This window comes from Malus sylvestris, chromosome 7 (genome assembly GCF_916048215.2).
Source record: "Malus sylvestris chromosome 7, drMalSylv7.2, whole genome shotgun sequence".
Classification (NCBI taxonomy): domain Eukaryota; kingdom Viridiplantae; phylum Streptophyta; class Magnoliopsida; order Rosales; family Rosaceae; genus Malus; species Malus sylvestris.
Genome location: NC_062266.1, coordinates 1,194,252 through 1,217,028, shown reverse-complemented (window position 1 = coordinate 1,217,028; position 22,777 = coordinate 1,194,252). Strand labels below are relative to the sequence as shown.

At 34.4% G+C, this 22,777-nt stretch overlaps 3 protein-coding genes and 1 long non-coding RNA gene across 4 annotated transcripts; 1 reads left to right on the top strand and 3 right to left on the bottom strand.

Annotated features, from left to right (window-relative positions):
• Nucleotides 1–898: 898 nt before the first annotated feature.
• On the bottom strand, nt 899–3,565 carry LOC126628322 (geraniol 8-hydroxylase-like). The gene is made up of 2 exons (XM_050297954.1): nt 2,576–3,565; nt 899–1,565 (listed from the first exon to the last, which is right to left on the bottom strand). The coding sequence occupies exons 1-2, from the start codon at nt 3,488–3,490 to the stop codon at nt 945–947; spliced, it is 1,536 nt and encodes a 511-aa protein (XP_050153911.1). The 5' UTR covers nt 3,491–3,565; the 3' UTR covers nt 899–944.
• Nucleotides 3,566–4,398: 833 nt separating this feature from the next.
• LOC126628351 (uncharacterized) lies at nt 4,399–5,972 on the top strand. The gene is made up of 2 exons (XR_007625385.1): nt 4,399–4,836; nt 5,145–5,972. It is a non-coding gene; the product is annotated as an uncharacterized LOC126628351 (long non-coding RNA).
• A 5,152-nt stretch (nt 5,973–11,124) lies between these two features.
• On the bottom strand, nt 11,125–12,078 carry LOC126628878 (uncharacterized; the record flags this gene model as incomplete). Its single annotated transcript, XM_050298741.1, has 2 exons — nt 11,125–11,534; nt 11,829–12,078. Coding segments are annotated over 2 exons (339 nt in total), but the record flags the coding sequence as incomplete, so codon positions are not given.
• A 6,337-nt stretch (nt 12,079–18,415) lies between these two features.
• LOC126628324 (polygalacturonase-like) lies at nt 18,416–22,633 on the bottom strand. Its single transcript, XM_050297956.1, has 9 exons — nt 22,312–22,633; nt 21,972–22,103; nt 21,343–21,507; nt 20,794–20,814; nt 20,412–20,619; nt 19,655–19,736; nt 19,451–19,559; nt 19,160–19,276; nt 18,416–18,919 (listed from the first exon to the last, which is right to left on the bottom strand). Exons 1-9 carry the CDS (start codon nt 22,555–22,557, stop codon nt 18,692–18,694), a joined length of 1,308 nt encoding a protein of 435 aa, XP_050153913.1. The 5' UTR covers nt 22,558–22,633; the 3' UTR covers nt 18,416–18,691.
• Nucleotides 22,634–22,777: the final 144 nt, after the last annotated feature.

The following is a 22,777-nucleotide window of genomic DNA, read 5'->3' as shown; positions in this document are numbered from 1 at the left end:
ACGCTGCCAACAGTTACTAGACTCCGGCACAAACACAAATTCCACATTTGATACAAGCAGCAATATTGATCGCAACCATGGACCGGGTTCGGTTCATGAAGCTGACTGGTCTACCCCAAATGGTAATAAGAATAATGCTGCTGCAAGTGGTGATCACATTAATAAGGGTAATACCTTTTCTTCTCCTCGTAGAGGTGTTACTTACAAGGAAGTGCTTCTGCAGAAGGGAACAAATAAAGGAGGGATTGGAAAAAAAGAAGAGAATAAGGTTAATAACAAGGAAGAAGTGGAGAGTAGTGTTGCTGATGATGATAGCGAAACGAACTCTAAAGATGACCAATCAGCATGGCTTATGACATCGCCTAGAAAAAATAAAGGAAAATACGCGTCACGTTCGGTTTCGTTCATTTTTTGACAAAAATAGTACGGTTTTAACCACTATTTTCACGAATAACAAAAAAATTATGCAAAAAGAATGCTATTCTTGAGATAAGGTTATATATTTTGCTAGTTTTGTTAATATGAGACATTAAGGTAATTTTTAATGTTTTAGAACTTGGTAAATATATGTAGATACAAAAATGACAGTGTTATTTGGCTGTCCAATTCCATAAATCTTGGAAGTGAGTAGGATTCTTTGTGTTATGATAGATAACTGAGCATCAGTTGGTTCTGTACTTTAGTTTTGGCATCATCAAGAAATGCAATGGCTGTAAATAAAATGTTATATTGTTTGTGGTTTGTGGAATTTACAAAATCCACCGAGTGTGCTCTCAAAATTTGCGAAGCAAAACTTTCTCTTGCATCATTCTCATTAGTACTTATCGTTTTTTCACTCTCAAACGATATCAATTTTGTCAAACGCGACAAACAGGGGTTACATATCAACAACGTATGGTTCTATAGGCGCACTCCCATACATACAATATTGAGTAAAGTAAAAATCATGCTAGGTTTTTATATAGCATGGGCACAGCTATGAGAGGCTGAGCTTTCTCTAAGGTGATGCCAAACTTCTCTTCCATGTTCAAGGTCTCTGATACGACTCCATTTTCAAGCTTCCAATCATCAAACGAATTAATAAGCGAGCCCAACATCAAATTCAACATTCTCATTGCCAATGGCAATCCAGGACATATTCTCCTCCCACCACCAAACGGAATAAGCTCAAAGTTTCCCCCTAAAACATCAATTTCCGAATCCAAAAACCTCTCCGGCATAAACGAGTTTGGATCGTCCCAAATGTTGGGGTCTCTCCCTATGGCCCATGCATTGACCAATACTTGTGCACCCTTTGGTACAATGTACCCGCAGATTTCAACATCTATTTCGGCTTTTCGAGGAAGTAGAAATGGAACGGCTGGGTGCAATCTGAAGGTTTCTTTGATTATGGCTTGTAAGTAAGGGAGTCGAGCAATGTGTGACTCCTTAACTGGCTTTCCTTTGCCGATGATTTGCTTCAGCTCTGCTTGTGCTTGTGATAGTTTTTCTGGGTTGCGGAGTAGCTCAGCCATTGCCCACTCCAATGTGCCTGAAGTTGTATCTGTGGCTGCACTAAACAGATCCTAATTGACCAAATGGCTAATTAGTCTGAAATTTTAATATATCGAAGTGACGAGAATAGAAGAAAAACTTATTACAAACTATTATTCTTATTCGCCACTAATTAGTAGTGACATTTTCTTCATTTGTAAGTGAGAGGTTTTAAGTTTTAATCTCAGAAGTAACGAATTTATTACCAATTTATTCCTCATTTCTTATAGTGTAAATATATCATTGCATAAAAATGTATTCTTATTCTACTGACTAAAAGAAAGGAATTTTTAAAAAATTTGATAAGACGCTACGTAGCAAAGGGACTACATTTTGTCAAGACTTCATTCCGACAAGGTTACAATAGGTGTATTCATAAAGATCTAATTTTGAAACAAACGGGAAGATCTAATCTTGAAACAAACGGGACAAGAAAGCAATTTTAATCATTATTATACTCCAACAAAAATATTAAATGAAGCTAATATAATGAATGAAAAAAACTATTTATACTAACTCAAGTGACCATATGATTTATTGGGGCCCTTAAACACACACCCTCCACCCTCCACCCTCCACCCTCCCCCTTTTTATTAAATTATCTTTGACATGGATCATTACAAATCTGGCTAAATCCGAAGTCAACGAGGGTACAATGTGAAAAAATTAAAGTTCCGGTTATTCTATAAAAAAAATCCACTTGTCATATAACTATTATAATATTGAAAGATATAATTCATTCACTAAATTTTAGTGCTCTCAATAATCCTTCCTTTTAAATATGAAAGGCTCCCAACAAAGCGTTTATATAGTCCTTCACCCCCTCAAGAATAGTAGCAATAATAGAGAGCCCTCGTGAAGCGTCAATTGTTTATGTACTCCTCAAGTGAGGCACATGATGACCAGTTTAGAAGGTACATATAGCGACAGAACTCATAATTAACAAACAAGTAAAAGACCAGCAACAACAAAAATTATGATCGAAGAAAACCTGGTTACTTTTAATTCATCAAATCAAGAACAATATATAGTAGGAACTAACCAGAAACAAATGTTCAGTTTCAGCCATGTCCATGTCCTCGCTTTTCTCTTCACTGAAGTTTATAAGTGTATCCAACATATCTTTAGTTGTGATATAATCACGTGATTTTCTTGACTCCAACCTTTGTGTGATCATGCGGTCAAAGAGGCTGATCATCTTCTGGAAGTGATTGGCCAGACGACGCCGTATTCCCAAGGGATCGATCTTCTTAAGTACAGGAAAATAGTCAGCCAAGTTTGGCTTCCCAATCTCTTCAACAATACCCCACACCAACTCCTTATACTCTCTAGCCGTCTCACTATTCTGGTCCGCCAAATCCACAGAGAATACGGTACGCGACATCAAGTTGAGCGTAGTTTTGAAAGCAGCACTTCTAACATCAACGGCTTCACCTTTTAAAACGCTTTCTTTGACCTCGGATATGAGCTCTTGAACTTTTAGGTGACGGTTGCCTTGGTTGGCGTCGAGAACTTTGGTGGCAAACAATTGCGAGTTGCATATTTTTCGAAGGTTTCTCCATGCTGCTGAAACCGGTATCCAGGGCATGCCGTACTTAGCATGGTCACAGGCCTGGACCGCATCTGGGACGGTTCGGTTGCAGAAGAGTTGGTCGTGGGTTCGGAGGACTTCTTTGGCGACGGTTGATGAAGAAATTACCACCGTCATTATTTGGCCGAGTTGCAAGGCCATTATGGGGCCGTAGCGTTGTGAAAGCTTGGTGAGAGAGATATGGGGTTTGTTGCCAAGCTCTAAGAGATTGCCAATGAAGGGAAGTGGGTTTGGTCCAGGTGGGAGCCTTGTGGTAATTGATGATCTTCTTCCAAGTGAAGAATAGAGGGTATAAATTGAGATCCATGCAACCATTAGACCTAGTAGTATGCAACTCAAGATGTCCATCTCTGAGCTCTGTCTCATTGTTCTCCTAAACCTGTAACTCTGGTGCAATTGTTAAAAGAGATGATGAATGTTGCGTATATATCCAAATTGAGAAGTGATAATGTGATAGGGCACAAGTGGACTTCATTATTCTTAATGTGCTAGGGCGCATGTGGACTTCATCATTCTTACCACTTTTTGTATTTTTATTTTTTTAATTTTTTTAATTCGCAAGTAAAAACCTATTTACTATTTTAATTGGTAATAAATTCATAAAAAAAGCCCACTAACTTCTTTACACGGGCGAGGTTGTTTCTTTTGAATTTTATTTGAAAATTACTGTTTTGCACTTATCTAATTAATGTTTTTTTAATTAGTTATAAGAAGTGAGAAGCATTTTTTTACAATATGAAAAATTTATTAAAATTTGCGTTCTCCTTTATATAGAGATAAATTGTGTATCGTCTAGAAAACGAAGTCATTGAACAAAAGGACAGATACAAATGAATTAGTTAAATTATACTAGGGTATAAGCACACACTGTTGTTTTCAATAGACAATGCTCAATTTCATTTTCTTTCTTGTTTTTAATAGACAATGATGATGAGATCTCTTAATAAGGGCATATTTTTCTTAATATTACATAATTACCATTTTGTTCTCTTTTTGTAAATATTGTGTATCAAAAGTGAAGGTAAAATAAGACAAATAGGAATATGATTATCATTTTGTCAAAAGGTACAAAATTATTATTTTACCCTCCTCATATCAACATTGTGTATTAAAAAATAAAAGGCAAAATTGGAAAAAAATGAGGCAAAAATTTGACAAGCTCTCTTCTCTTAATAATAATATAGATAGATTATCATAGATACTAAAACTCTGTTCGGGTGGTACTGTTGATGACCTGTGATGACCGTTTTGCCCCTCGGTGTATCCTTGATATGTTCGCTTCGAGTTCGAGAGTTTTCTATTTCGTTTAAACCTTTCTTTCTTCTGCTCCTTCTCTGATCCGTGCCTTATTCTCACTGTTTTTCTTCTGCTCCTTCTCTGTCCCAAAATTTTTCGTATTTTAAGAGATCTTATTTCTGGTATCTGATTTGTGGAGGGTTTTGGATCCTTTTAAACGTGGGGTTGTGGGTGTTTTGTCCAGCTTCATAAAATTGGTCACTGTTTCTAGAGTTGTCATCGGGAGGGGAGAAGATTTGGCCTTTTTTGCGTTCGAATCCGTCTGGGATTGACGAGATTCAGAGTACTTATTATCAAATTGGTCGCATGGACCACTACGAGGAAGCCATCCTCCAAACCCTCTACATAAGTTTTTGTTATCTCAGTTCATAAATCTCGGATTTGGCAGGAATTGGAACGGCACTGTTATTTTTTGGGTGTGTTATCTCTGCTTCTGTTTATCCCAATTTTAATATGTATTTGCAATTGTTGGATTAAAAGGGGTTTGTGATTTGTGAAAAAAGATGAGTCAAGCGACTCCAATTTTTGAAAGTTTTCTGGTTTTGGTTTGTATCGAAAACATGGAACATTGAGTGGGAGATGATGACATAAAGTGTTAAGTTCAGTTGTGATATAAATTTTTTTATGCTGTTAGTGGATGAATCCATTTGTTCGTTGAAGTGATAGGTGTAAAAAAATGAATATGCCAAGGTATAAATAGTTGGAGGTTTATGGTATTTTGCAGGTTTTCTGTTGGTTCATGGTTTTGGCAGTTTTGATTTCTTGAGAGGCATAGAGAATATACACTGAGACAGATAGGTGGGAAGACAGAGCAAGGGAAGGGGAAAATGAGAGAGACACGGGTTGGGCCATTTTTTTTAATTGATTTGAGGTTTTGTTTGGGTTTGGGGTTGTGATGTTTTTGTATTTAATTTGGTATTTCATAGTTTTGGGTTGAGTCGTTAATTTTTTGGATGTTATGATCTCATTTGTGATTATCAAGTGCATATTGGTTAATTGTAATTTTCAATTCTTTATGCTGTTAGTAGTTAAAATTAGGGGAATGGCTTCAATTTTGTTAGTCAATTAATCTAATTTTTTTGCGTATCTCAAGCTTATAATTGATTTCCTGCATCATTGCTTAGTTTTATTCACTGAGATTTGAGTGGTTAATGTTTTTTTTAACCTTATGACCTCATTTGTGATTTGGAAGTACATAATGGTTAATCGTAATTTTCAATTCGTTACGTTGTTAATCATAATGGTTAATTGATTTCCGCCACCACATGTGCCGCAGCCGCATCAAAGGCTGGTTCTCCAACGACGTCGTTTTCTAAAGCTCTCTCTACTCAAGGTACGCAATTTAGAGTTTTGGCCCCGAAAAGGTAGCGTTTACCGCTGAGTTCTTCAGCTGATTTGGGGTGGATATTTTTGTGGTTTAAATATTATGTGTGTAGAAGTGTAAATTTTCCTTTTTAAATGGGTTTTCTGTTGAAATTTCGTTTTTGTGATTTTGGGGATTTATGTTGAAGTTATTGAAAAGGATACAATTCTTAAAAGAATTCAGTTTACTGCATAGTCCTTTTCAAATTCAAAAGGATAAAATCAAGGGAGTTTTAACGAAAAGTCGGCGGTACTGTTCACTATAACAAAAAATCATATTTTTACACTAAAAAGTCAAACATGGTACTATTCACTTTACCTTTTTTTTTGTCCTTATCTTTAAAACTCAAAGTTTTCAAACTATTTTCATTAGTTTTCCTTAAAATCAAAGGCAATAGATGTGCATATTAGGTACATTGATTGGCCTGAATTACATAGAAAGGGTGTTCGACAAGGATAATACTATCATTGCACCTTATTCCTTGAAGCATTGGGGCCCTGTTGGATCATCGTTGGAATAGTGGATATTAGTTTCCGGACCTGATATCGCTGTCTGCAGTAACTCGGCTGGTAATTTTTGGCAGTGCCCATTTGAAAATTTTAGTTGTTTTTGTTGTTTGTATGACATGCCTTTCGTACATGGTCCCCTTATATTTCTTAGTTTAGTAGGATGTACAACAATGAAACGAATTCTCTTCATTTCCATTCTTGCATTTAAATTTCAAAGTCAGTTTATGGTAAATAATATTCAATTTTCGTTGTCTTCAATTCTACTAAGTTGTAGTTTATGAAACTACTTTTTTCTCTCTCTCAGTACTCCAGAAATCATTCCCCACTTTGCCAAGATTAAAAACCGCTGGCTTTCAATCTTTTTAAACAAGTTACATTTGTAAGTATCAAAACTTTACTTTTTCTATAGCAAATAAAAATCTTTCCTTCGCTATGGTAATTTTGTGTAGATAAATTAATGTTACACTAATACTAACTCAAATTTATACACTGCTAGAAAATCAATTTGTAATCCCGCAGTAACGCGTTGGCATTACTACCTAGTTCTCTACTAAAACCCGGTGGATGACTACTGTTCATTAACAGTGTTCGTCCGGTTTTGCCCCTCATTCTCTTCATGGTTTTTTGGTTTTAGTGGGGTTGTATGGTGAATTGGCCGTTTTGCCGCTCTCATTTCTCTTCCGTGCGTGCGTCTTCTCTTCTCAGTTCCACAGACTTCCAAATCCCTAAATTCGCACGCTGCCCCCTTCTTCCTCCAACACGCTTTCCGCTATTGCCTAACTGGTTGTTTAATTTCTGTTTGTTTACCAAGAAATGTTGAATATACCTATAACTTTACTGTTTTATTCCTGTTTGAATTGTGTTCGCCTGACCATACCATCAATGGCAGTGTGGTCTCCTTCTCTGATTGTTCTCTTCTCTTCCTTTCAGTATTTCTCTCTCTCTCTCTCTCTTGCATTTTTCTCTTTTTTTAAATGCTTTATGTTTTTGTATAAAAAAAAAAAATGCTTTATGTTCTGTTTGGTCAGGAAGAATTTTTTTAATTGATTGTTATAAAGTTCGGCTCTTCACCTATTTTTCTCAGCGTTTTCTTTATTTCTTCATGTTTTACATCTGGTTCTTTCGTTTGATTTCGTTTTTTGGTTGCAGGAAACATTCGTCTTCAAATTTTAGGGTTTTATTCTACGAGCTTGCAATGACACATTCCGACCGAAATCAGGGCATGCTGGTCATCACGTGAGGGTGACTTAGCCATATGCACAGTGTAGAAGCAATAATGATAATAGAGAATATGAATAAATAAAAATCCACTCAAAGAAGTACTAGCTAAGACAAGTGCTAGAATATGTGGTAGCCTAAGTTTAGCCCATAAAACAAGTACTAATTAAACGACATCCAAAGATACCCTACATTTGTGATAGTCTATCAGAATCTCCACTCAATCCTCGTGAGTCACCAACGAACAAGCTTATCTAAAACATGGAGGGGTGCAAAACAGAAAGTGTGAGTGGGCAAAAACAAAGCTTATCAAAACCATTCATTTATCATATACTCTAATCCCTCACTGTAAAACATGTATAATTTTCCCAGAAATATAATATAAATATATAGATATTCAAATCATGCTTCACATAACCATAAACATAAGTATGCCATGCCAAATATAAAACAGAATCAGCAACTCAGGTGATAATAAGCTCATGGAAAAATATCATATTAGCCGGAACCCCTACGAAGGTCTGTACGATTGAATTCATAGCTCATTAATCAATCTAGCCGGAGTCACCGCTAGTGAACTATACGGCGCTACACTGCACACGAGTCGGAAACCCTGTAAGGGTCTGTACGACAAGATTCGGTGTAATATAGTTATGCTCAATGTTACACTCTCATGATAGCTGTGCGATAAATCGCTAGTCATCTACGAGTCGGAATCACCTATAATGGTCTGTACGACAAGACTGTGCACCTAAATTGGATCCAATGTGAGGATATGGTGCGGGAGGTAATATTATATACAGGCATGTGTCATATCTCTGGCTAAATCACAATCACCCGGGGTGCAAGTTTATGAGCTCTCAATCACTTCTTATATTATCAATATCTCATATAACAAAACATAACTCGCCTGTTACTTACCTGAGCCTCCACAACACCAATTCATATTATGCATCATATACCAATTCATATGCTGAATATAAATTTATATGCATGACATTTCAAAGCATATTTTCATTTAAACACATTTTCTGGGAAAATATCAAGTATATAAATATATACTGAAAACCAAAAGTCCACTCATTGGTATGTCGAAGGGTCATAACCTCCGAGTCGCCCTTAACTGCGCTCGTTGTAGGGCTATGTCTCCCCTATATGCGAAAAAATTATAAATACGTTAATTTAAAGCACATAGACAAACCTAGTTAATAACTTCTCATACATTGCTCAAATGGGATGTTTGAATATACCAATGTGATCTACACAACCTCACGAACATCCCTATATTTTTAGAAAAAAAATTCCGACTATCCACGCGCCGCCACGGGCCAGCCAAGGCACGGCCAGACGCGCCCCCACGCGTGGGTAACCCTGACGGAATCCTAACTACCATTAGGAATATTTCGTTAAAAAGCAACAGAAACCGTTAAGTCTACCTGACGGCGTCAAAATATTCCATCAACTTTGACGGAATATTCTATCTTCTTCTCCGGTTAATCTAGCCGGTCGCCGTCTGCCGGAAACTGGAAAAATGCAAAAACCTTCATATCTCGTCCAATTCTTAACCAAAATCAGTAAAACTTGCACCAATTTGAAACTTTCACCTATTTTGAGACCTAAAATTCACGGAAATTTGTTGGAGGACCTTTAATAATCCAACCAATCTTCAAATGCATCGATCTTGACTTCCCAATGTCCAAATCATGTCATTTTTCTTCTCCGAGCTTCGTGGAAAGGTCCCTAAGTTCCCTACAAGCTTGAAATCCTCTAAAAATCACGAATTTACAACTGCATGAACAATGCTCAAACTGGAGGTTTTGGTTTCTCAGGTTTTTCGAAGCTTTCACGTCCAAAAATGGTATAGATGGGTTCGTGACGATGAGATGAAGATGATGATAGTGTCTACAAACTCAATCCGTGAAGAAATGGGTTGGTTTGGAAATCGTCCGTACGATTGTACGGATAATGAAGAAAATTCGAGAGGGAGGAGAGAGAGAGTACACGGGGAAGAGAGAGTGGGAGAGAGAGAATGTAGTCTTAGTTTGGGTTACGAATCACAACAAACCAAAGCTTACTTCCCATTGGATCCCCAAACTTAGGAGAAATTTCTATTAGCTAATATCCTTAGCCCAATACATACACACCACCACCAAACGTTAAGGGCAATTTCGTCTTTTCACATCTCCGAGAAAAATATTTCGGGACGGGCTGTCACATGCAAGCCCTTTTTGGGTCAAGTATATAATTTCTCTTTGCTGTTAAATTTATTATTTATTTGGGTTTTTTTATTGTTTGTGGTTCAATTTTTCCCTAAAAAATTAAAAAGAGAGGAATGGTCATGATTAATATTTGGGTTTTGCCTTGGATAATTCCGTTTTTGCTGTGGGTGAACAATTATTATTATATTTTTTTTTTTGTGTTTTAATTGAAAGGCCAAAATTTTGTTAAGATTAGATATGGATGGACATGATTACTTTTTGGGTTTCGTTCCTCTTCTATTTTTGAGTTGATTGGATTCTATCAAGCACTTTTGAAGAAAGCCATTTCATGACTCTTGAGAATTCAACTTTGTTTTGCAGGTTCTCCCTTTTTTTGACTAATAAAAACATCATGGCCTCTTCCCATTTGTGCTTCGCCTACTTTTTCACGATGTTCATGGTTACATTCTGCAATCTACATAGAGTACATCCTGGTATTGCAACTCTCATTTCTGCTTAATTATACATACACATACAGCCTCTCTTTTGTAGAAGTTTTAATCTACAAACATGATAAACCTCGCTATGTAGATGTGTAAACGGAGGGAAAATGCGAACGTGTGAGAAAACTGTTTCGCGGAAGCGGAGAAATAAAATCGATTGCTCCATTGTGAAATTCGAAAGCAAGCTCTTCTCGATTGATACCCAAAGGTTTTTATGTGAGTTTTAGTTTTGCTTAAGTTTGGTTTACTTAACCATCCCTTAGTTTGGCTTAAGTTTGGTTTTCTTAACCATTCTCCTTTGCTTATCCCTTCAGGAGGCACTTCTCACACATGAGTGGTCTTCTGTCCTTTTGATCTGGTAGTCGACAGAATACCATGATTCGTTACTGATGTTGTTCGTTTGTGTTTTCATCAATTCGACTGTCTGTCTAGCACTTATGGTATTCCTAGCTTGGCTATTCCTCAGTTCTCTGTCGAATCAGAATCATAGTTTTAATTTCAATTCTATTTCGGTTAGTGCAGGTTTGGGATGATCGTTTTTGGATTTCTTTACGTTTGTTTGTCCGACTATAGGTAATCTACCTCTGTCTCTTCACTTATTTCTAATGCTATTCTATTGCACAGGCACCTTTGAAGCATGAACACCAAGAGATGTGGTTTGATTACACTACTACAATATAGGCTATCACCGGCGGACCAAAAACCGACAAGAAACCCGATTTCTGTCGGAAATTTGGCAAAAATCCGACATAAAACACTGCAATGTCGGATTGGAATAGCGACGCCATTGCTACCGTCACTAAAGGGCTTCAGTGTCGGTTTGTTCGCTTAATCCGCCACTAAGCAGCGTCGGTTTAAAGCGACGCTGATGTTAACGTCGGTTTAAAGCGACGTTAGATAACAATTAAATAAATAAAATATGCAAACTAGTGACGGTTTAAAGCGACGTTAGAGAACAATTAAATAAATAAAATATGCAAACTAGTGATGGTTTAAAGTGACACCACCTTTGATAATAATAATAAAAAAAAAACTCGAAATCTGTTTCTGTATTCGTTCTCAAATAATTATAACTCAAAAATATTATATAATCGAAATAATAAATTTCAATTATAGGCCAAAACAAACAATAATAAAAATAATTCAAAAGAAAAATAGTGCCATAATATACAAATGTTTTACATCTAACATTCCATATAATTTACAAAAACTCATCCACCACATTTATTTAAAATTAGATACAATTCTTCAAAATGGGCAATACATTCAAATTCTTGCCACTGCGGAAGCAGAGATTGTAGACAACCCAACTGCGGAATCGGCCTGAAATTCAAAAATATCGGAAAAAAATGTCAAGAGCTTTGCTTATTTGAGGAAAAACCCAATTGAGAAAACGACCTGAAATCCAAAAATTCGACAATGACCAATTGAAAATTTCCCAAAAGACTGAGAATTTTACAGGTTTGAAGGGCTTTGCGTACCTTGAGAGATTGATTGACGGGCGGGTGGAGGGGAGAGAAGACATGGGAACGACCTGAAATCCAAAAATTCGACAATGACCAATTGAAAATTTCCCAAAAGACTGAGAATTTTACAGGTTTGAAGGGCTTTGCGTACCTTGAGAGATTGACTGGCGGGCGGGTGGAGGGGAGAGAAGACATGGGAGTGGCCTTGAACTCTGGTTTGTTGATGGCATATTTGAGAAGAGAGAAAGCCGGCTTCGAGAAATATCTGCAGCGAGAGGCCATTGTAGCACTGGGCGGAGAAATAGCGGAGTTAGGGTTTTGGGGTTAACAGTCACAGCAGTAGGAAGTTGGAGAGGCAGGGGTATGGCTGAAATGGAGGAAAGAGTAAGGCTGAAGTCGGCTTCGAGAAATATAAGAGAGAAATGGAAGCACTAGGAAAGACGAGGTTTAAATATGGATAAAAACTTAGTGTCGGTTAATACCGACAGTAGCTTCAACTTGTGTTGAAAAATGAACACCCTACGTAAGTCAAAACCGACGTAATATCTGACAAATGATAAAAAATTGCTTGCGTCGAAATATGATGACTTTGCGTCGGTTCAAACCGACACTAGGTATGACACGACCTGCCTGACACACTTTTGACTGAAAGGTCTTACATTTGTTTGACTGACAGGGTTGCGTCGGATAAAACCGACGTTAGCTTGATAGATTTGTGTAGCGTCGAAATAAGGAATCTTTGTGTCGAAATAATGAGAGTTTGCGTCGGTTAAAACCGACGCCAATTCTGACACAGTCTGCAAGAGCTCGTCCAACCCATTTCCCCGTGCAAAAAAAAACCGGGAAAATCCCGCCCAAATTTAACCCAAAGTTAAAATATAGGGGCACTTTAATCCATATCCAAAAAATTCAGCTGTTTTTGAATTGGATCCAATTTTATTTGATTTTCTATTACACCTATTTTGCCCCTTGAAAATAATTTTTTTTTTAAATTCTTTAAATTTGAATTTTTAAAATTTGAATCTTCAAATACCTTTATCTACCCGTTTTCTAATTAAAAACACATTATTACAAATCTTACAAGTTTATCAAAAAATCAAAAGAAACATTGCCAGAGGTAGATAAAAAATAAATAAAAAATTTGTGATGTAGGTAGAATTTATGATAGAGGTAGACTATGAACAAAAACCTATCGTATAGATAGATAATACAAAATAATTTGTGATACAGATAGACTATGAACAAAAACATATTGTATAGGTAGATAACACAATTAATTTGTGATAAATAGGTAGATAACACAATTAATCTTAGATAGATTATCAACAAAATATGTTATTATATATATAGGTAGATAAATACAATTATTCATGATACATGCACACAGTATAATATAAAAAGATTTAAAAAATGACAAGTGATATAGGTAGATACAAACAAAACAAAAAAATCGTGAAGAAAAATGATATTGAGGGAGGAAACACTAGAGAAAATGCTAATTCGATAGAACTTCAAAGTTCAAAAAAATATAAAAAGGAGAATGAAGCCAAAAAAAATGAGACGAAGAACCCAAAACACAAGATTGACTAATGCAATTTCTTTAAAAAAAAAAAACCAATCAAATGTATATTGATCATCCTTATGGAAGGAGGAGGAGAAGAAAAATATTATGGAAGAACATTACTGGGCAAAATAACGCAGGAAGAGAAAGATATTGTGAGGGAGAAACAAGAAAGAGAATTGAAACAAGAAAAGAGAATGAACGGTTTGGGGAAGAAGAAGAAAAAAAGGAGATTTAAATCCCTAATCCTATAATTAAGGATAAGATTAACATTAATCACAAACTTAAAAAACAGTAATTACTTAATTGGTCAATTTAAGGGTAAATTTGGCAAGAGAATACAAATAAGCTTATGTGGATAATGAATCATTGGACCTAACCCAAAAATTAAACAAAATTGGATTATAACTAATAATGGCTCATAAAATTGGACTAATATTAAGTTTCTCCTAAAATATAATCAGTTATTTTATCTTATATAAGAGCCTAATAAAAAAATAATACATTTGTCGTTTAAGTACTATAACTACACTCGAAAATAAGAGCCTAATAAAAAAATAATACATACACTACTAATCTATTACAAATATTAAATGTGCAAGGATATGCAAAATGAAAGAGTTTTTGTTTTCAAGGTTGTAAGTCTTTCTCAAATGATTAAATCTCAGCCGATCCAAATGGTCATCAAATTTTTAAATTTAATTTAATATATATAATTATATTATATAATTATTATAGTTTTTAGGGGTATACAATTGTTAAATTAATATATATAATTATTATAGTTGATTCATACTTTTATTAAGTATATAACATAAGATTTTGTAATATCCACATCCACTAGTGTAAATATTTTAAATTGAACATCGAATTCATTCATTGTATTCATATAGGGTCAAGGAGTGTAGCTGTAAAAAATCATCAAAATCGGAGTTAAAATAACTGTTAAATCGTGATTTTTCGTTTATAACCGTCGAAAAGCTTTGTCCCGTTACTTGATCTCTGAATGTTTGTTTTTTGTGATTTTTTGCTAATATGATCTCGAAGCATATGCAAACAAGTTTGACGGTTGGGATCGTTGAAATTAGTTTTGGAGAATTCGTATCCCATCAAAACAATAGATTGACTAACACTTAAAGTTTATTTATACTTTCATTAAGTATAACATAAGATTTTGTGGTATCCACTTGTGTAAATATTTTAAATTGAAGATCGAATTCATTCATTGTATTCATATAGGGTCAAGGAGTGTAGCTGTAAAAATCATCAAAATCGGAGTTAAACTAACCGTTAAATCGTGATTTTTCGTTTATAACCGTCAAAAAGTTTTGTCTCGTTACTTGATCTCTGAATGTTTGTTTTTTGTGATTTTTTGCTGATGTGATCTCGAAGCATATACAAACAAGTTTGACGGTTGGGATCATTGAAATTTGTTTCGGAGAATTCGTATCCCATCAAAATAATAGATTGACTAACACTTAGAGTTTATTTATACTTTCATTAAGTATAACATAAGATTTTGTGGTATCCACTTGTGTAAATATTTTAATTTGAAGATCGAATCCATTCATTGTATTCATATAGGGTCAAGGAGTGTAGCTGTAAAAAATCATCAAAATCGGAGTTAAAATAACCGTTAAATCGTGATTTTTCGTTTATAACCGTCGAAAAGCTTTGTCCCGTTACTTGATCTCTGAATGTTTGTTTTTTGTGATTTTTTGCTGATTTGATCTCGAAGTATATACAAACAAGTTTAACGGTTGGGATCGTTGAAATTAGTTTCGGAGAATTTGTATCCCATTAAAACAATAGATTGACTAACACTTAGAGTTTATTTATACTTTCATTAAGTATAACATAAGATTTTGTGGTATCTACTCGTGTAAATATTTTAAATTGAAGATCGAATTCATTCATTGTATTGATATAGGGTCAATGAGTGTAGCTGTAAAAAATCATCAAAATCGAAGTTAAAATAATTGTTAAATCGTGATTTTTTGTTTATAACTGTCGAAATTAGCTTCATAGAATTCGCATCCAATCAAGTTCAATGGTGTGTGTGTGTGTATATATATATATTAAGTATATTTAAATTTATTTATTTTGTATGTATAACACTTAAGAAATTGAATCGTATGTATATTTAAGCCAATCCAATGATCACCAATTTCTTAAAATTTAATTTAATATATATATATATATAATTATTATAGTTTTTAGGGATATAAAATTTAATTTAATATATATATAATTTAATATATATATATACTTTATGTCGCTTAAAAGCGACACTAGTATTTAAAAATTATTAAAATGTATGTTTACATCGGTTTAAATGCGACACTAGTATTTAAAAATGATTAAAATGTATGTTTACGTCGGTTTAAAGCGACATAAACATTTTATGATGCTTATAAGCGACAGTAAATCCGACGTCATGTTCAGTTAGTGTCGCAACTTCCTAATCCGCCACTACATTAGATTAAAGCGACACCACCCACCGACACTATAACCCCCTTTTGTAGTAGTGTTATGTTAATTCTGTAAGAATATGAGCATGAGTATGAACCTGTAAACTTGGATATAGGATTAGAGATTGAATAGGAAGCCTTGTTGAGAATGGATTTATAAATCTATATTGTAACTGAACTACTATTTAAAAGGAATTGGTTTTCTATATGGATTTTAATAGGGAATTCCTTATAGATTTTGGCTAGGATTATGTAGTATATATATATGGTGGCCTCTGTTCTCGCAGTATGTGTACTCTACTCAGAACTAATACCTATTATTAGTTGAGAACCTTGAACACTGAAGAGAAGAGAAGGTGCACTGCAGGATTCTTGCATAAATCGAGCATGGTGTTCAGTTCCAATTCATCTGCAGGTACGGTTTTCTCCGTACATTGGTTTAATGAACAATGATTTGTGTTTTGATAACAGTAGCTCATATAACTTGTTATTGGTACAAATTCATCTTTTTGAAACCAGAAACAAATGTGTTGCAGGAAGAATTCTTTGGCATAAGGAATTAGAAAGAATATAAAATGTGGTGAGAAAATTGTTGCGGCAAAAGGAAGAAATCAGTATCCAAATTCGATCAGAGTCTAATGTTTGAGTGAGTTGGTTCAATCAGCATGTACAGATTTGGGAGTTTGTATTCCTAACAATGCAGAATTTGTGTTTGTGCCGGAGTCTAGTAATTGTTGGCAGTGTCGTAGAATGAAATTGAAAACAAAAATTTACTCAAACCATTCGAAGTAGAAGGAACAATGAAGCTTCTTCCCTCCTTCTCTAATGTTGGATTTGTGAACTACTGAATATGGATTTGTGAGTTCTTGGGAGTTTATATATCTTCTCAGTCAATTTGCGGCAGTTTACTCTCGAGTCCTCCACGATCAAGTTTCCTTTTTGCACGTTCAATTTCTTTTCTTTTTTCTTTCTATTTTATCTTAGTTTGCGGCAATTTAGTTCGAGTCATCCACAATCAGGTTTCATTTTTGCATGTTTATTTTTTATTTTTTTTGTTTCTCTTTTAATTGTTTTTTTTCCGCACAAAACTACCCTTAGTAATAATTTCTTTGCATTTCTTTTCAGTTAATGCATTTTTTGTTTCAGGGTTATTTTGGTCTAATTATTTGTTTTTGAAGTCTTGAGACACCAAACTTGACGTCTAGCTTTTTAATATTAGAGATTAGAGATTAGAGATAAGGAAAATACTAATTTAAATTAAATAGAAATATCTAATACAAAAAAATTGACAAAAAAAAAATCAAAATTTGAATGGATAGAAAAAGAGTGTAAAACCCACAGTGAAGAACACCCAAGAAAGGTGAGGAGACAGATCGATGTTTTCGCGTCTTAACTACTTGTGATAGTTTGATTCGATTGATACGAAATTTTGATGCACACACTACAATGAATCAAGCTATCAGTCTTTTAAATCTTCTTAGAACAAAACCCTAAATTCTAAATCTTCAATCTTGACTTCTGAATGTCACTTTTTTTTAATACGATGCAAAATGAATGGTTGATGAGTTTGTGGTTGCAGAAATCTCAAACATGCTTGGCTCAATAGGGTTTTGCTATGAAGGTGGCAAAGTGATTGAGTTGCTAGATTAGGACTAGGGTGCTTAAACTCAGCTATGGAGGTGGCAAAGTGATTGAGTTGCTAGGTTAGGACTAGGGTGCTTAAACTCAAAACAAAACCCTAAATTATTCTCAAAGCAAAACTTTTTGTGCCTGGTATCATATTTTTTCGGCAAAGATGGTGTGAGATCAATAGAGGAATTTTTTTTTTTTTTTACACTGGATATTTCAAAGTTTGATTATTACTTTTTCAATTTTATTATTATTTGATATTCTTTTTAATTTAAATTAGTGTTTTCCATATTAGTTATAATCTACATCATCTTCCAAGTCATTTGATTTTCAAAAGCCTCCAACTCACTCTTAATCAAGACCGTTGGATCCTATAAGATCTAAAGATTACAAAGGAGTATCAAAATCTTTGTCCCTTAATCATATCTCATATATATATATAAGGGCGCTCAAACTTTAACCAATTAGTAGCTTTATATAGCACTGACAACATGTTTAGACCCACTCCACAGTATTTTTTCGACTTAAAAAACCGTTTAGTTTTTTAATATTTATTCATACATCATCTTTCAAAATTTTGTCTAAATAAAATATTACCTAGGGCTGGTTTGGTATTGATGTGCTTTAAAAAAAAAGCTGCTGTGAGAATAAGCGGTTTTGCTGTGAGAATAAGCGGCTGTGAAATAAATCAGCAGAGTGTTTGGTAAACTTTTTTGTAAAAATACTTTTGGAAAAAAAACAGTCTGATAGTGGGTCTTTTCATTAAAGGAGCACTGTAGCTCCGTGTGCTTTGAAAAAAAGCCAATTTTCCAAAGCTCAAATAGCAGCTTTGGCTTTTTCCTTTGATTTCAGCTTGTTCTCACAGCAGCTTCCAAAATAAGCCATTTTTTTTTCAGTTTACCAAACACCTAAAACCCTCACAGCTTTTTTTCATGGGTGTTTTTTTTTAATCACCTCACTCTCAAACCACCCCTTAATCATTCGATTATTACGGTGAAAGTTTCATTATTCTTTAGCAACACTGTATTAATCTATTTTTCGTTGTTGCAATTAGATAACGAGAAAACGTTCGGATCCTCACCTTGAATGGGATAACTTTATTTTTCATTACTATTTACAAGTAAGCCTACAATAATTTTGTTTCAATTCTGGCCATACTATAATAACTGTGCAAATAAAGACACATGCAAATCCCTACCTCCCCACAAATCAATTAAACTAAGTGTAAATTATCAAATTAATCCCTGAATTTTCACCATATGTTGGATGGAAGGACCAATTTTTCACATTCTTAAGGACGAAGTCTAAACTATATATGGTGAAAGTTCATGAACCAATTTTATAATTTACTCATTAAATTAACGAAGAGCATTTTGGAGAAACCGTTCCTTTATGGCTTAAATCGACATGCTCACACGAAGCTTGGGCAATTCCATTGGCTAGAGATCTTAGGTTTACGTCTTTTAACAAAATTTGTTGACATCCGAAACTCTTGCTGCAGTCAAATTTCACTGCCACTTTTGATGCACTTGTGCCTTTCACATTCTCGTATACCACATTGCTTATTTTTACAGCTGAAGCCTGCACAAAATGATCACTATTATAGTGTGTACTACTACAGGCATTGTTATTAGTACTTAGAAAAAAGTCGATTACATTTCTCAAAATGCATTTCGTCGTAATATTTATGCATGTCTTGAGTGAATGATGATCTTTTAACCCAAACTTTTTAGGCGTATAATAACTCACAAATTATGTTTTAACTATTAGATAGTTTAATGGAATGTTGTGGATAAAATGTAAATGCAGACCGTGCATTACCTGTTCTTGGCACGGTGAATCCTGATCGCAATAGTGTTGGTCTATGATAATTGGATTGCTCACATTGGCCATCATAACATTTTTGAATCTGATGTTTGTTGCATTCCCAGACCCGCCCTATTTATCGGACAAAATTTACCAATATGTGTCATTTGATTTATACACATGTACATGAAATAATTCAAAAACCCTTTTCTGTGTCAAAAAGTTAATTGATTGCATTGTATGTGTAATGTGTGTATGCATTCCCAGTCTTACACATATATAGTTGAAATGAAAATGAAGTCTTACCTGCCAAGTCTTTATTCTTAATCCGTTAGTGGTGCCAGTAATCTTGGCTCTAGAAACCACCACATCTGAAACCTCTGCTTGTGAATTTCCAGCTCCTAAGCTTCCAATGCTGCAATATGACATCACCAGAATAAGTATGAAATTAATTTGTGCAAGATAATCGAAAAATTAATATCATGTTTAATGTATCTGATGGAATATTACCTAATTCCATGACCTGGTCCGCAGGTTATATCCTCAGCTCGAACATTTTTTGACCCACTTACTATCGAAATACAGTCATCACCTTCAATTGATTAATAACATAAAAGAAAACATAAGTAATATTAGTTTGGGTGGATTAATATTTCTTTCAAAATCCACAATTGGTGCTTTATAACAGTTTGAGATATTATGTTATTAGAACATCCTTAACTAAATTTTTTTTGTGGGAATTAATTTAGACTACCGAATTCGAAGACATATTCAAAGGAGAGGTTACCTTACCATTTATAGTGTAAATTGACAGCATGAACGGAGCAAGAATTACTTTTTAGCGAGGCCAACTTTGAATGATGAAATTAAATTAATATTTTCATACCATACTATCAACTTATTGTCTAGCAACATAATTTTGGGTAACTAGTGTTTAGAACAGTAAAATTGTAAACCATTAGTTAATGGAAAAATTAGATGGCTCGAAATGGTGAGAGTAAGAAAAGTATAAAACGTGAGAGGGTATTTTAAGTTGAGTGTTTTAAATGAGACTTTATTTATGAGTATACAGATAATTTATACTTTTATTTAGAGTATTTTTTTATGGTAAAAAGAGTTGAGTGGGGACTGCTATTCCCAATGAGCCTATGTTGCCTCCGTCCATGCTTAGATTAGAATACTAATTCAAATATACATTCAAATAAGAGGTCACTTTACTAGTTACAGTGTAAATTAACAGTCTAATAAAATGAGAGTTTATATATACCTGTTCTAATGAGACAGTTGCTTATCCGAATATTTTGTGTTGCTGTGACATGGATTCCATCTGTGTTTGGGCTATCGCCTGGTGCGGTCACTATGAGATTCGAAGCTTTTACATTCACACACGACTCAAAAGATAGATGCATTTGCTGGGCATTTCGGAACCTCACATTGTCTACTTCCAAAGTGTTGCAACCGAAGAAAGTCACGGCCTTTCATGAACAAGAACAAGAAAGGAAAAGAAAAAGAAGACAGCGAAATAGATTTCAGTATTTAATTAATGGAAACCAAAATTCAACACCCTAAGAGTGTTTCTCTTCTCGAAATATAATCTTTGTTAAATATAATCATTAGTACTTGGAAATAAATAAGTCCCAAAAACTTACATTTGGTGCGAGCGTGCAAGGCTGTAAGATAATGGAAGGTTCCACAAAAGAAAATTAAATATTGTTAGTCTTTGCATATAGAAATGGGTATTCAAAGTTTAAATTTAAAAAAATTCGTTAAAAAATGATTTTTGACAAGTTTATTAAAAAAATTAACTAACACAAATGTCGTTTGGAATCAGCATTAACAAACAAATAGGCGATTCATAATACTATTACCAATTACAAATAGTTCAATAACTAAAATATCTTATATTTTATTATTTGTCGCAAAAAAGATATTTATGCCTCGTGATTTTATAATAAGGACTTTTAAAGATGGTTGAATTTATTTTTAGGTTTTAAAATTTAGCTTGATTTTTGTTTTCAATTTTCAATTTTTTAAATTTTAAAATAAAAAAAATCGTTCCCAAATAATAAATTTTCAATTTTTTAAAATATAAAAACTAAAATGATTATGAACAACAATTGAATAAGAGCAAATAGTTACCAAAAGGGTTTCTAAGTCATGCACAATAAGTAATTGAATTAGTTTATGGTATAACTTACAAGGGATTCATTAACTTTGCATGAGTTTTGCCACCATTTCCTTCCATTGCCATTGATGGTGCCACCACCTTCAACTGTAAAGTTATTCAAATTTGTAAACAAAATCCAATGCCGTCTATCCGTGTAATCTGATCGTTTGGTAGAGGCTTTGATGGTTCCATAGATCTAGTAAAATGAATCCAATTAATAAGAGCAGATTAGGTTTTTTTCTGTAAAATCTAAATAGTAAACTACACAAGCAATGTTACGTATGTATGTACCAAAATTTCGATACAAATTTTGCTTCACTAGGCTTGAGATTCAGGTTGTACCACAATTTTTTATATTTGAAATTATATTACTTGGGAAGCAAGTAACTAATAAAGGCACATGACATAAAAATAACACATTTAAATCCTCTAACCCTTCTTCCTCTCTCTTGTCGTCCATCTCTCTTTTCTCTCGCTAAGATTTGGCCTACGAAACGTATAGTGCATATATATTCTTTATGCTATTATTTTATATTCACTACCACCATCCAAATATATGATTCTAGCTGCGCCCCAAACATATATATTAGGTCGATTGTAGATGGATATATAGTTTGCATGTTATATATGTGCGAGTTTAATATGGTGTATGTGACTCACCTTGAGCGTGACATGAGATTTGCAAGGGCCGGAGAAATTCATTGGCTTCAGATGATAGACCCTATCCTTAGGAACCACAAGCTCAACACCTCTTTCAGAAGAACAAGCCTTCTCCCAAGCCTTCATAAATGCCTGTATAAAACACGTACGATTATAATTATCAAACCACAACCAGTTAACAACCCTCTTCTACTCATGATTAAACTCTCATACATGTTACTTATTAGAGAGATCATCAACAGTGTGATCCGTCATTAAAAGAAGAAAATAGAGAAATAATCTTCTTGAGAAGAGCTCGAGGCGTATTACGGCTACGGCTTTCCTCGTACAACTGCGTTACCTGGGTATCATCCCCTCCATCTCCTTTTGCTCCAAAACGATCCACATTTACTGTAACATTATTTGCTGAAGTTGATTGAAGCCTTCTTGTTCGATGGTGACGATGAAGATCAAGTACAACTAGTGGGTTCCCTAGGTCGCTACTAAAAGAGAAGGGAAACGAAGCTAATATTATGAGAAGTACTGAGAGAAACTGGCTTTGTGAAAACATTGTAACTTTCACTTTTTGACGCAGACACAATTGCATGTCCACAGTTCCAGACGTTCAAGACAGACGTTTGGATGATATATGTGTGGGATGTGATCGTGAAGGCCTAATGCATATTTATAGAAGAGTAGTCAAAGCTTTATAGAGAGAGAGAAGGTAGGCACTTTGAGAATTAGAAGCAATGACTGCTGAGACTTAGAAAGAATCTTCACGAGTCAGAGAGGTATGGAGATTGAGCAGCAGGAGGTTGAGACGAAAG

Excerpts from the sequence above, each read along its gene's own strand:
- LOC126628324 (XM_050297956.1), bottom strand. The coding sequence starts at position 22,557 with ATGCAATTGTGTCTGCGTCAAAAAGTGAAAGTTACAATGTTTTCACAA. Across the intron at positions 22,104-22,311 it reads ATGGAGGGGATGATACCCAG|GCATTTATGAAGGCTTGGGA; the intron begins GTAACGCAGTTG and ends TGTTTTATACAG. Across the intron at positions 19,560-19,654 it reads GGACCAGGTCATGGAATTAG|CATTGGAAGCTTAGGAGCTG; the intron begins GTAATATTCCAT and ends GTCATATTGCAG.
- LOC126628322 (XM_050297954.1), bottom strand. The coding sequence starts at position 3,490 with ATGAGACAGAGCTCAGAGATGGACATCTTGAGTTGCATACTACTAGGT. Across the intron at positions 1,566-2,575 it reads AAACTGAACATTTGTTTCTG|GATCTGTTTAGTGCAGCCAC; the intron begins GTTAGTTCCTAC and ends TTGGTCAATTAG.